The sequence below is a fragment of the Pyxicephalus adspersus genome, chromosome 5 (genome assembly GCF_032062135.1).
Source record: "Pyxicephalus adspersus chromosome 5, UCB_Pads_2.0, whole genome shotgun sequence".
NCBI classification, from domain to species: Eukaryota; Metazoa; Chordata; class Amphibia; order Anura; family Pyxicephalidae; genus Pyxicephalus; species Pyxicephalus adspersus.
This window is the reverse complement of record NC_092862.1, coordinates 59,556,640-59,570,872: the sequence shown is the minus strand read 5'-3', so window position 1 is coordinate 59,570,872 and position 14,233 is coordinate 59,556,640. Positions and strand designations below refer to the sequence as shown.

At 39.1% G+C, this 14,233-nt stretch overlaps 1 protein-coding gene across 4 annotated transcripts in view; it reads right to left on the bottom strand.

The window, feature by feature from the left end:
* KIF13A (kinesin family member 13A) overlaps window positions 1-9,713 on the bottom strand; it is a 110,697-nt gene extending 100,984 nt beyond the window's left edge. For all 4 annotated transcript variants that reach the window (XM_072411640.1, XM_072411642.1, XM_072411641.1 and 1 more), the window contains exons 1-2: window positions 9,380-9,713; window positions 7,957-8,050 (exon numbers count right to left, since the gene is read on the bottom strand). In XM_072411640.1, the coding sequence (XP_072267741.1) occupies window positions 7,957-8,050; window positions 9,380-9,434 (149 nt within the window). In that variant the 5' untranslated portion in view covers window positions 9,435-9,713. The remainder of the gene's footprint in view (window positions 1-7,956; window positions 8,051-9,379) is intronic.
* Between the last annotated feature and the right edge of the window lie 4,520 nt (window positions 9,714-14,233).

The following is a 14,233-nucleotide window of genomic DNA, read 5'->3' as shown; positions in this document are numbered from 1 at the left end:
GCAAGGAAGTTAGCATTTTTGGAAATAAAGCTTAGCAATGGCAACAGCTGTGTTTCTGTCATAACAGTAAATAATATCAATAGTATTTATAAAACCATTTGACTACATTTTTTTGTTCATTATTGGAAAGTAACCATCATTATTATTTTCAATTGTGTAGTTAAAGTTGGATGTATTGGAGAATGAACTGCCTTAATCCAAAGAGCTTGTTGAACTGTGACAGTACAAATGATGGCTGCTGTGGAGGAATTCCAGTCAAGGCCTCAGACTATATTACACAATATGGTGTCATGACGGATAAAGACTAAATACTCATGGCTGCACCTAAAAAACTCAATGTTAACTGATGACAGAACTCCCTCCTTCATGTAACAGTGCTTGTTCTAGTGACTGGCCTGGTATCTTGCCAAAGTAGCTACAGAAGTAATGGAGAGAAAACATTAGTTTGTGGTCAGGTCAGGGGGTGCGCTCCAAACAATCTGTCACTCCCTCCTATCCCAAAACAACTGAAAAGACATAGCCATGCCATATTCTAAAAAAAATAAAAATAAAAAAAAAAATCACAAGTTTACAAATGCATTAAAAAATGAAGCAATTTTAATCTACCCCTGGGGTATAGCTCTGTAATGATACTGTTAACTACACATGCATTTGAACATTAAAAAAGTGCAATGACAGATTATACCCTTTGATGGGAATAGAATCCCCAAAGCTAAAAAAAATGAAGTGACCCCAAAGCCTTTACACAATAGAAGGATCATTTTGAGATGTTCAGTAACAGAGAATGCAGCATATCAATTCACCAGAAGCTACGGACATAATGGTGCCATGAGTCACTTTGTGTCTCTTGTGGTAAGGATATCAATTGCTTGCAGTCATTTGAAGGCTGAACAATGACTTAGCTCTTGAAATGACAGCCATCCTACATATACAACTATAAAATATGGCCTACAACAGGTGCCACTTCCTATTGTGTGCTTCTTCCCCACCTATTAGATTGTAAGCTCTTCTGGGCAGGGTTCTCTCCTCCTCTTGTTCAACAATCTATTTAGAGATATGCATATACTTACTTGTTATCATATACTGTAGACATGTTAAGTTAAGTCTGTCATTACCCCTATTTAATGTGTAATATGTTAGCGCTATATAATTGTGGGCACTTTTGAAAGTTCACATTGAAGTTGAAGGCTATATTGCTGGTATTTTACCCAATATTGTTTTGGTGTACTTACAGTTGTCTGGATATTACTGCATTTTAAGTGGAAATCATTCTGGTTCATATCTAAGTTTAGATCAGTGTTTCTTAACCATGGCTCCATGGACCCTTGGGGTTCCTCCAGAGGATGCTAGGGGTTCCATGAGCAATTGTGATCTGGCTATCTGTAAGAGGCATTCTTTCCACTGACCACCACGTTATTTACTGTAAGCTATAAATACAGTAATGATTGTAGGGGTTCCCGGAAGATCTAAAAGTTTTTTTCCAAGGGTTCATCCTTGGTAAAACTAAGAGAAGGGAAATGTACAGCAGAACAGGAACATTTATTTAATAATATGGGAATATTGTCATTTTAAATGTATTATATATATATATCCCACACACATACATATATATTTCCTCAACAGTGTAAACTGATCTTAAAAGGAACCCTGCAATCCTCAAGTGACAATTGATGAAGCACAACAGATGGCACTTAACTCCATATTGTTCCAAGGTAATCTATACGTTCCCATGTACATTGTCATGAGACACTAAAGGGCACTTGAAAAAGTCTCGGGTTCTTGGAATGTAAATAAAATATGTTCTGTGTTTTAAAACAAATAATAATTAAGCATTTCTTTACCGTTTCAAATGTCGGTTTGAACAAAGTTCTGTTCTAACTCTCTAGGTCAAACCAACAACATTTCTATGGTATTTACAATGCAGCCAGGCTTCATCTAACAAGCCCCAGAGAAATACAACAGAGGCAGTAAAAGTCATTAACAGCACTTTGCCAATGGCTGAAAAGACCCTCAGCTGTTATCAGACGCACAAATATGAGGAGGCTTTACAAATCCAAACCACAGACAAACTGTTTCACCTAAATTACTATGCATTAGGGAACAAAGAGACATCTTGCTGGCAACACACAGTTTTATATACCAAATTGTATTAATTAATGGTTACTAATAGCTTTTCTACACAAACATGATTAGGTAATTAATTAGTAGCATGAACATTGTAGCCCTTTAGCAGCTTGATGAAGCCATTGATGGACAAGGTAACAATTGCAGGCTTTCCAGACAGCAAGGGAGGATAACCTTGAAATTCTTTCGACTTTTCTATTTACAATAAATGGCTGAACAGATATTGATTCCATTTAACTACAAAAAGATTCAGTGACTTAGGTCCTTAAAAAAGGAGACTTTATGAAATGAGTCATTTGGATGGCAAAATGTCCTTTGATGGGAGTTATCTGGATGGTATAATTCTGCATTTCAGTAACCTCCGTCCTTATCTAAGCCACATTATCAGACACTTTATTTCATTTGTTATACATATAGATGGCAGTGCTCAAACCTGAAATTATTTTAAGCTGGATGGGAAGAAATTGTAGGTAGGTGGAAGCCCCTGTATTGTGACCCAACTCATTAGTAACCACCCAAAAACAGCCGGATGGTTACTGAAAAGTGCTGAGTGGTGTGCCCAGCTAAAAGGGTCTGGGGAGAACCCTGTGTGGGTTTCCGCCAGGAACCTCAGTTTCCCCCACATCCCAAAAACCTAAAGTTATGTTAACCGGCTCTCCCTTCTCCCTAACATTGATCTTGGTGTGTGAAAAAAAAAATTATTTTCTGTTGACTATAAATGTTCATACATTGCTGCTATTGCTGTGTTTTGAATCTGCACAGGGTGTTACACTCTGCTGTTTATATATTTCACACTATATACACTCTATTATGTACACAATTTATAGTGTATACCTACCACTGTCTGCCTTCTTCTCAGACAGCAGACTGTGTTCATTATCATAAACCCTTTTGTGAATCGTAGAAATAGTGCAGCCGATGCAGCCCTGACCACAGCAATGAAAACTGGAGGGTAACTATACTGTTCGGGGTTGAACCCAGAACATTTTTCAAACTGGGTAGGATGAAGCTACAGACGGGTGGCAACCCCTTCATTGTAACTCAACTCTTCATTAACCACCCAAAAACAGCCCGGGGGGGACTGAAAAGTGCTGGGTGGTGTGCCCGGCTAAAAGGAAATGGGGAGAACACTGCTGCTATGGACAATATCAAAAACATAACCTGAACATTAACATGTTTTAAAAGCAACATGTGAACCTAGAGAAGTATATTGAATCTACTGCATTTACTGCAATGAGCAAAATAGCCAACTTTAAAAAGAAGCAACTAAGGAAAGTCTTTAGTTTTTACATTGTCCATCCTTACCTTGCTTTAGTGTGAAGGCAATGAGTATTTATTCAATGGAGCAGTAATATTTACCTTGCTGAAAACAACTGACTTCAATAGTTCTAAACACGTCAAAAGCCACATTCTGCATAGTGCCTACAATACTTGTTCTTAAGGTATGCTTTGTTCGGAACAAGAGACATCTACACGCTCCTGCTACTTTCATTAGGTACACTGTTTAAGGCAAATGTCAGGCAATTATATAATGGGATCGCAGTACATTTAGTCATATTGACATTGGTGCCAGACTGGTTGATCGGCTTGGATTTTCATGCATAACCATCTTTAGGGTTCAAAGGGAAAGATCCAAATATGGAAAATATTCAGAGAGTGTCAGTTCTCTGGGCAACAATGCCTTACTGATGCCAGAGGTCGGAGGAGAATAGCCAGGCTGATTTGAGCTGATTAATAGGAATCGGTAACTTAACCACTTGTTACAACCAAGTTATGCAGAGGAATAACTCTGAATGCACAGCACATCTAGGCTTGAGGCAAATAAAACAGCTAGAAGCCACACCAAGTGCAACACCTGGCAGCAAAGAACAAGCATCTGAGGCTACAATTCAAATGGGCTCAGCAAAATTATCAAATGATACAAATGTATAACAAATTTTATAACTATTTTATAGGCTTCCTCTAATTTTTTAGCTATGGAACTGGCACACAATGAGAATCTGATAGACTTTTACTGATAGACTGGTGACTGAAGGTAACATCTCATAAACCATTTGTAGCCTAACAGTGGACAGTGGTGATATACTTAATTTGCCCCTCCACCCCATTTATTGATGAGCTAACAAACAAGAATCCTTACTTAACTTTATGGTCCAACATCCAGCAATGCATTCATGTAAGGGTGCTTCCTATTTGTACTGCAATGCGGCTTTTGTATCTCAATAATGCAGGACCAGTAGCTATGTCATCAGGATGGGACGTGGTCACCGGTCCTGTACTATACATGAAGGAAGAGAGGGGAGGCAGGAAGATTGACTTTTGGGTAACCAGCAGGGAGGAAGAGCATTGATCAGTTCAGTTAGGTTGTGAGGTCATTTTATTTTTAGCACTGTCTGAAGTTAGACCCTAAAGTGCCATGTAAATTAGAGGGACTACTCCTAGTACCACCTGTCAATAGGTCCTGATATTTACAATACTTATGAACTTGTCTAAGTATCTGTGTCTGATTAGGTGTCTGTAAGCCCTGGTAACATTCCTGTGAGCGTGAGGCTAACTCTGGTTAGGCTGAACACTGTTTGGTTCTAATAAAATCGAGATGTTGGATATTACAAAATTGGCTCAAATCTCAACAAACAGAGATGTAGGGAAAAGGAGGGTTTCTGTAAACAAAGGCAATCGGGGAAGGGCCAACACATTTATTCTATAGAAGGTTATGCATTAGCAACCCAAAACCGGAATTAGTAGCAAAGTAGATTCTAGCAAATCAACAGGTATTATACTGGCAAGGTCTTTAAAGAGAAAAGAGGGGAACCATGCATACAAAGCAGGACAATAAAAAAAAGTTATATGTATTTTAGAATGTACAGTCAAGCCTAGCTTCAACCTTCCCTAATGACCTTTATATGTGATGGACCACACTGAAATGGGTGACTTTTGAGTTAGAAATGGACAGAACCAAGGTGAAATTTTTTAGGTAAGGCAATTCGATTTATATATTTTAAACTGCCCAACTCTCTGAATCTACAGGTCATGCAAACATGATGTTTTTACAGACGGTCCATCATATGAATTGGCTCATCATATGCACTATTTAAATTAAAGGTATGTATTACCACTTAAAAGTGTTTGTTACAATATGAACACCACAAACATGTACAACATGGGAAAACATCCTTTTATTCATGAATAAAAAACACTGTATACAGTCCACATTATACATTGTATCTATCCTTTCAGGCTCTGCTAGGATCTATTTTTACAGTCTGGTGCACTGGTATTTTGGCTGTCAGCCAGCAGTTTTATTTTAAGAGAATTTACAGTTATCTGTTGGACTTCTCAGGTGCTGCTGATGCATTATTATACATCTTAGCATATGTGCAACAAAATGAAATAAGCATCACTAAACTGTGATGTGTATAACAGATCGGCCAAAGCAATCTCTTCCACACATGCCTATTAAGTCATGTTTGTGAGAAATTGCTTATGTAGGTCTGGTGTTCATTTACTTACGCTGGCTTAGCTGGAGGAAATGCTCTTGGAACAGAGAGAATGCAGTAATTCACACAAACTAGAGTTCTCTCAAGCCTGCAACCTGACTTTCCAAGAATTATTAATGCACAACAAGTGATACAGCTAAAGTAAGCAGCATCTGACCGCTTTATAGTGAAAAGCAAAGCCAGAGGGATACAGGTCAAAGAGTAACAAGGACAACTGAAAAGTGGAAAGGGATTCAGCAAATATCTGTACTATATAGTGTAGTGTATATATAGTAGATGTGAACAGAACAATATTCAACACTCTGAATTGATCATTCAATAAATTCACACACCACATTCTACAACTTTGGACATTTCCTAAAATTATTTGCCATCCTTTAAGAAGTTTTCATCTCACATCCTGTTGTGTCTCTGGGGCCAACGTGAAGCAAAATTATCCCTATGGACCTGTGAACCAGCTACAGACGAGGAGTACATGAAAATGAATTTGAAGGTAAAAATCAGCAATTGATCAATTGCCTTCTGACAAAGTCAAATGACACATTTTCAGCTCCACTGCTACTTTAACATTACTTTGTCATCTTAACTTTTGTGTCCAGTTTTAAAGCTAAGGGTATTCATTGTTAAAATTGGTTAAGAAGGCATTGGATTTGGAAGATAGATTGAGGAAGTGACCGTGGGACCCATAAAGAAGCGAAAAGAATTCTTCACCGTACAACAAGATTGCCCACAGTTGCCCTATGGGATTTTAATCTGCTTTTCCTACCAACATTAAAAAAAAGCTGACATTAATTCTATAGTCTTCCATTAATTCCATAGTCTTATTATTGTGTATGTATAAACAAAACATTTTTTTCAACAACGTGGATAGAATTAGACATAACAGAACCCCTGTTAGGTTTTTATAGCTGCGAGCATACCCAGTCATTACTTTCACCCTCTCTAAACATCCTGGTGACACAGTTTCTAGATATCAATGTGCTGCAAAATCCACTGCTCACAAGACCGGCATTGGAAAACAAATATTCCAATAGGGACAAATGTTCAGGGGTGAACCTAAGGGAGGGTCGCCCCTTACTTTGAAAGGTTTACTTTTCATTTGAAGCTCAGAAAGTAGAAAAAACAAGTCTAAATCAGAAGCATAGATGAAAGTAGCACTATTCCTACCAGTAGAGCATGTGCACATTACACAGACCTTCCAAAGGACTTTAAAAGAAACCCTTGCAGACATTAGATTAAAGTAGTCATCAAGGAGAATTTTTTGATTGGTTGTTGTAGGTTACTGATCTTGCAATGTCCATCTGCATATATGCAACTTAGAACTGATGACATTGGATGTCCTCCAGCCAGGAAAGGCACTACTTCACTTGCTGCAGCTTCAAATACACACTGGGAGTATCTGACAGTGTGCACTACAAATTATCTTATTTATCAAATTATCAAATATTATATTATCACTAGAAACAAATATTGTTCTAGATACATACATTTGACAGTTTAACCTGGTCAGAAACCCACACAATAGTACAGAAAAGTTAAAACCTTTTTTTTGTGCTTTTAGCCCCATAAGGAGATTCTTCCTCAGTCTCTACTGTTTATACCACACTGCACCTGCATTTCCCATCCTATTCATAAAATATACAAGCAGTGGTGTAGTGCAAGGAGTGTCCTATGACATGTTCCCTGTATATCCCAGCACAGAGCATTCCATGTTAGGAGGAAAGCTCTTCTTTTCCTAAAACTTATTTTCCTGCAAAACGCATCTGTAATGCACATTGCTGTACTTTCCTTTTACCCTACGTTCACTTACAAACCTCAAAAATGAGCACTGAGTGGGAAGTTCTGATTTTAGGATAAATACACGGTTAGTCCTAGTGCTGTATAAAAAAAAAATAGGACACCAAACCACCCAGCATTGCTTTAGGAAGGTCAATAGGAATGCCAACTGCAGTGCCAGGGGTACCCTATCACACGCAAAAAGAAAGGAGATTCTAGGAATTACTATAAACTGATAGCAACTCATTTTTCATTTTATAGTGGCTGGGAGATTAAGTTTTGGTTGTAATTAATCAAGATTGCAGTGTAGCTTTTATTTTAAATAAAACCTTTGTTTTTCTATAAAGATATCAATGTTTATATATATATATATATATATATATATATATACATAAATATATATATACACACTACAACAAATAGCATTGTGTTGCTCGCAGTGCACTGACTGTCATAGCGGGACAGACAAGTGATTTCCTCCACTCTATTGAAGCAGATCACATCACTGGAAGCCTCGGAGCAGAATAACATGTCACTTCTCAGCACACAGAGCTTTTACCTGTTCTCGCCTTGCTTGGTGTTGGCAGGTGGAGGCTGCAGGATTGTCTGATTCCCTTCCATCTCCACGATGCATTTTGTATTCAGATCCAATTCTAAATCAGAGAAGTGTTGGGCACATGGTTACATTATTGAGCCCCAGATCACCAACAATAAAGCATTTCTATGCCTGCCATTAATTAGTCATCTGGCCAGGACAGCTCATGAGTCATTTAGGAAAGTTCACTACCCCCCCCCCTTTCCCCAGAACATCATGAATGGGAACTAAACAAATACTAACACAATATTTGTATCTTCGTATCCTGTACAACAACTAAATATTGCTTCTGCTGTAGCTGGGCCTGGTAAATAAAATCTACACAATGTATGATGAGAATGCATGTACAAGAAGACATCTGGCCATCTTTGAAAGCATTGGGGGGGGGGGCAGGTCTGCACTGATGGGCCAAAGCCACTATCACAAAGTCAATTCCTTTCTTCTGAATTTTTATTGACAAGGGACCTAACCCGTGACACGGAAATGCAAAATCTCTACATGCAATATGGAATAATCACTGCAGTTTGGTGGCCCTACATGGCCCAAGCATTGGGTGGTCACCTTGGAGGTGGATGAGTAGATGGCAGCCATACTGCTATAAAAACTGCTCTGCCAGAGAATAGAAATCAGGATCACCATCAATGAACCTGGGAGATCCTGGCACCAGGGTGGCAATGTTTGCACCAATTATGTTCATGGGATCATTTAGGAGGACAGAACAGTTTAAGGACAACCTAAGAGGTTATGTCAATGAATAGTTGGGTGATAGAGTATGGAGCGGTGGTTATTGCTCCTGCCTTATGGTCCTAGACTCCCAGATTTAAATCCCAGCCAGGACACAAGATGCATGGAGTTTGTCTGTTTTCCTGAGGCTTCCTATAGGAAACATAAAATCACTTTGTGCTCATAGAAGAACTTTCAATATTAGTATAATAATAGGTTTATTGTAGATAGTAGAGTTCATTTCAGGGGTGTGTTGGGGTAAATTGCAGAGTTACATTATTTGGGATTAAATTTAAAGATTTATTTATGGGGTCATTCTTAGATTAAATTTAAGTAGTATAGTTTAGGGGATTTGTTGAAGGTTAATTTAAAGTACAAATAGTATAGATCAGGGTATCTGCTAAGGGTTAATCTGAAGGGGCAGATTGGGGGCATGGACACTTGTTCTAATTTATATCCCAGCTCTACCCCCCCCCCCCCCCCCCCCCCAATAACTTTCCTGAAGTTTTCTCCCTCCAGCAATAAATGACAAGTGTCACCCCCATCATTGTCTGATCCCCCTCCCATCAGGTGGTGCCCGATGCCATAGCACAGAAGGAGTTACTTCCATCCACTCATCAATACTTTCCCCTCCCCAATATAAACTCCCCCATTGCTTTATTACCTCTCCGGTTCATGGGCCGGACCCTCACGGCCACTTTCACCTTGCTATCCGACATTTTAACATCCGATCAGAGGCCAATCCTGATGGATGATCAGCCCCCTCCACCGCGGGGCCACAGAGGATCCGATTCAGATGATCAGCCCCGATCGGTGCAGCAGATATCGCCCGCTGGGGTGTAGCGCAGTATAGATCACTCCTTCAGCTAGATCGCCCATCACGGTGGAGGCCACAGCACAGATGACTTTCCCTCCGTATCCCTATGAGTAGGGGAGGAATCCCAGCCCTGCTCCTGACGCCATTACCATCTGAGTGCAGGCAGGAGCTGCTCTATGGACGGGGTGCCAGGCCGCCCCTCCCTCCTCACCCCCCTCCTTCTTCTATGGGGAGCCATACAAGGAGCGCCACCTAGTGGATGCCATCTGACACTGCCCTGCCAGTCCTGGCTGACACTTTATTAGGTACACCTTACTGGTGCAATAACATGACTTCAGTGCTGTAATTCCTCATGACATGTATTCAACAAGGTGCTGGAGACATTCCACTGGGATTCTGCTCCATATTGATGTGATAGTATCCCACAGTTGTTGCAGATTTGTGGTCAGACATCACTGATGCAAATCTCCTGTTCCACTATATTTTATTATTATTAAACAGGATTTATATAGCGCCAACATATTACGCAGCGCTGTACATTGAAAAGGGGTTTCAAATGACAGATGAATACAGACAGTGACACAGGAGGAGAGGACCCTGTCCCAAAGAGCTTACAATCTAGTAGTATCCCCAAGGTGCTCTATTGGAGTGACATCTGGTGACTAAGGAGGCTGTTTGAGTACAATGAGCCCTTCATTATTATCAGAGGATGTGACTATGGTCATAGAGGGAAGGACAGGGGCAGCAACTATATCAAGGTGGGCTGTGTCATATAAACAATGCTCATTTGTTACCAAAGTGTACCAAGAACATATCCGCCACACCACTATCCGGCTACCACCAACCTGATTTATTAATACAAGGCAGGATGGAGCCATGATTTCATATTGTTGATACCAAATTCTGACCCTATCATGTGAATGTTGCAGAAAATCCAGACTGACCAGTCCAATCTTGTCCAGTTTTGGCAAGCGTGGGTATTTGAGTTACTGTTGCCTTTCTATCAGCTCAAACCAGTCTGGCCATTCTACTGTGACCTCTTGAATCAACAAGGCATTTTCATGGCAAGAACTGCCTCTCACTGAACATTTTCCTTTTGACCTCCCTAGCGGTAATACCGAGTGTGACTCAGTGTCAATTATCCATAACAAAAGCGGGGTGGAATTGCCAGGGAGTTTAAAAGCTTAATTTGGTAAGCGGTGCCTACAGCGTCCTCCAGCAGTGCCTGGCATCTTCTTTCCCTGGCAATGCCGTGCATCTGTGTAACCTGGCGATGCCTGGCCGGCATCTGCATCCCTGGCGTGATCTGATATGTATGCACCATGCAAAAGCCCAAACAGATCTTTCCATTTTAGGTACATTGTGGTGATATGTGACCCTCTCTGGATACATTTCATTTTGAATGGCACTAAGGCAATGTGCAGCAGCACATAACAAAAAAGTTACACACTACATGCGTTGTGAGGTGTTCAGTTAGAAACATGCTGCATGTCTATTTTGTAGGACATTTCTGTGCATTGCCAGCTTATTCTTTTTAATGATCTGCCCTAACACAAAGAAAACACATGCTTTAAGGCACCATTACATTTAAAATAATACTGTTTGTATCATGTGTGCACATATCAATCAATGGATATTCATGTAGAGAAGGGAATAAATAGGACATTGCTTTTAAAAGTGGGAACAAGCAAAACTAGGATTACAGCTTTGGCATTCTTCAGCAATTTCACTGCTGAGCTTAAAAGCTGCTCTTACTCCTGTCACCCGGGCTCTTAGCCTTGGAGATTAGAGCTTTTGTAATAAATCCAAAAAAAAAACTGCATGCCTGCCCTGTATAGTCCTTTTTCATAAATTCATTTTACAATTAGCATTTCACATAGCAGAAAAATGTCTATTTTGCCATATAATTAAAGGCGGTGTCCATCTATAATTAATATTTTAAGTTGCAGGTTTGCTCTTATAGGCTTAAATGGTGGGATATCATCAGTTCCATACAGGTATACAGGTATGCAGCCATTACATATCTAAAGGCGACATCATGACTCATGTGGATTCTCACATAATTGGCAATTTCCAAGGAGTATAAAGTAACACTTTAAAAAATTATTTTAGAGATATTATGCAATTCAGGGAATCTTGTGGGTTGTATCATTGATGACTTATCCCTTTAATGTGTGTAAGCGTTTGTCATTTTAGTTTGTTAAGTTTGTTGTCAGTTATTTTTATTCATTTATACAGCATTGATACCAATGTGAAATTTCCTATGGTTTGTCTGTAATCAAGGTCAGAGATCCTAACATCATTGAAGGGTCTCATCTGGTTACATGTTCCCTAAGTACAGAGATCCAGCACTTTTTTATTGAGTCATTTAGAGCCTTTTCACACTACAAAAGGCGGAATGTGTTTTGTTGGGGTTCATCAACACCTCCCTGTGGGCAGGAACAATGCTTTTCTTGTGCCCAGTTGTGTTATAACAATGCATTGCAGCACTTTAATATACACAATTTAATTGTAACCTGGGCTAAACACTGGGCACATAGTGTGAATCTTTCTTAAAGGGTGCTTCAAAACAAGACAAGATTTTACTTCCTTCTTTACCATATACCATAGATCAACTACACTACAGGGACACTTAGTTCCTGACCAACCAATAATGTCAGCTAGAAGCAGATGGTATTTTGGGTTTAACACAGAAGAAATGTTGTCTTCGAGAGTTCCTTGCCTGAGAGTTCCTAAAGAAGAACTTTCATAAAGTAGTCAGTGGCTATTTTGCAATTCTTACATACTCATGTTTCTTAGCATACCTTTCTTTCTCCTTAGTAAACAAACTTACCCAAACACATCTACTCCATAACTAAGCTTCCCCTAGTTTACATGTCTTCTGTCTCAACAAACCCTCCACAGCACACAGGTCCTCCTTCCAATACAAAATGTGTTTGCAAGTATCCACTGCATTGGTTCTCAAAAAAAATCAATTGCTCTACACAGATGTCAGAGGGGACCATCTTCTGCCAGGGTCCCCAGGTTAACACCTTCTGGAGCAAAGACCAACCCTTTAACCCACAAAATTTCAGCTCCACTAGCTCTAATCCTCATGAGCTCCCAACTCACCAGCCCCTTATTTTTAGGCCCATGAAGCACACATATCTACATGGGTACTCTTAGGGAAATATATCTTCTGACTATCCTTGGCAATAGGCTCCGTACACACATGCAATTTTTTTTGCTGGAAAAAATCTTTCATTATCCTTACCTGCCAGTGGCACCGCGCTGTGCTCCTCTCCATGTGAATCCGTCTAGCCGGTCCTACAGGTCCATAAATGACGTTGGGCAATCACTTTACACTTGTCAGGTTCTCGTCTGAGATGAGCACGATGGTTCGTATCGGGCGAGAATAATCTATAGTGTTTACATAGCCTTAGGTCTATGCTCTAAGGACCCAGACATTTAGATGACATAATTCTAACTCTTCCTAATTAAAGAAACACCAACATTACTGGGAAACACTACCAAAAATAGTTACTTAAATCCCACACACACACAGATATAAACACACAAACACATGTTCAATACTTTGGCAACCTCCCACACACAAACACACTCATCTCCTTCTTCTAATAAAAAATGTACTAACCAGTTTTCCCCTTCACCCCCACTAACTTATTAAGAAAGTAGTGCTGTCCATCTCATCAAGTGACTCTATGCTCATTTTTAATACCCAACCATATGCAAAGAAAATACATACCCGTTGCAAACACGATGGGTTGATTAAAGTGAAACACAGCTTAACCTTATTTACTAACCTCATGGAACATTTGCACACTGAACAGTCTGCTGTCCTTTAGTAACCCAACACCATTGGTACATAAATAATTAAACACTTCATTAGACTTAGAACACCATGTAAAATGCAATAGTAGGGCCATACAGCTGCTTCAAAATAACAAACTCAGCACATTTATAAAACAAAGAGGTGTGTTTTATGCTCCACTTCAATTTGTAAAAAAACAAAAACCTTTTGTTTACTCAATCCTTATGAAAAGAAAGCTTCTGAGCAAATATACCTATAAATAACTTAACATTTAAAATCAATGAAGCGTTCAGTGCTAATTCACTCACATTTAGCCAATAAGAAAATAAGTGCCTAATGCTTATCCTAAGTGAAAAAAAAATTCCCTTAGTTCATGAAAAAAATGAATAAAGGATGATATTCTGTTCAATATAAGTCATAATATACATAATATAAGTATTATGAAGATGACATATAACCTGTGACCCAGTAAAGCACTTCTTGTGCAAAGAGTTATTAGAATCAATAAGAATCAATTCGGTCAATCAATGTTCAGTATTTTGATATTCTTAATTAAGAATAGGCGTTTGGGGGATACATTTTTGTTAAACCCAATCCTGTTGCATTTTCTAGGTTCCAAGTAGACTATTGAATATTGGATACATTTAAATGGAATTCACTGTTGCTGACAATGTTTGTTGTGTGTTTGTAATTCCCTTCTTCTTTTTCCTTTTCTCTTCTTTTGTAACACTTTGTATGCATGATTGCTGCTATTTTTGGTGGCATTCTGCCTTAAGATTGTTTAGTATAATTTAAGATTGATTACACAATATATGGAAGGTTTCTTCCTCGTTTATCACTTTATATATCTTGAACACTGTTTTTAAAAGTTTATATATACTTTGAATCAC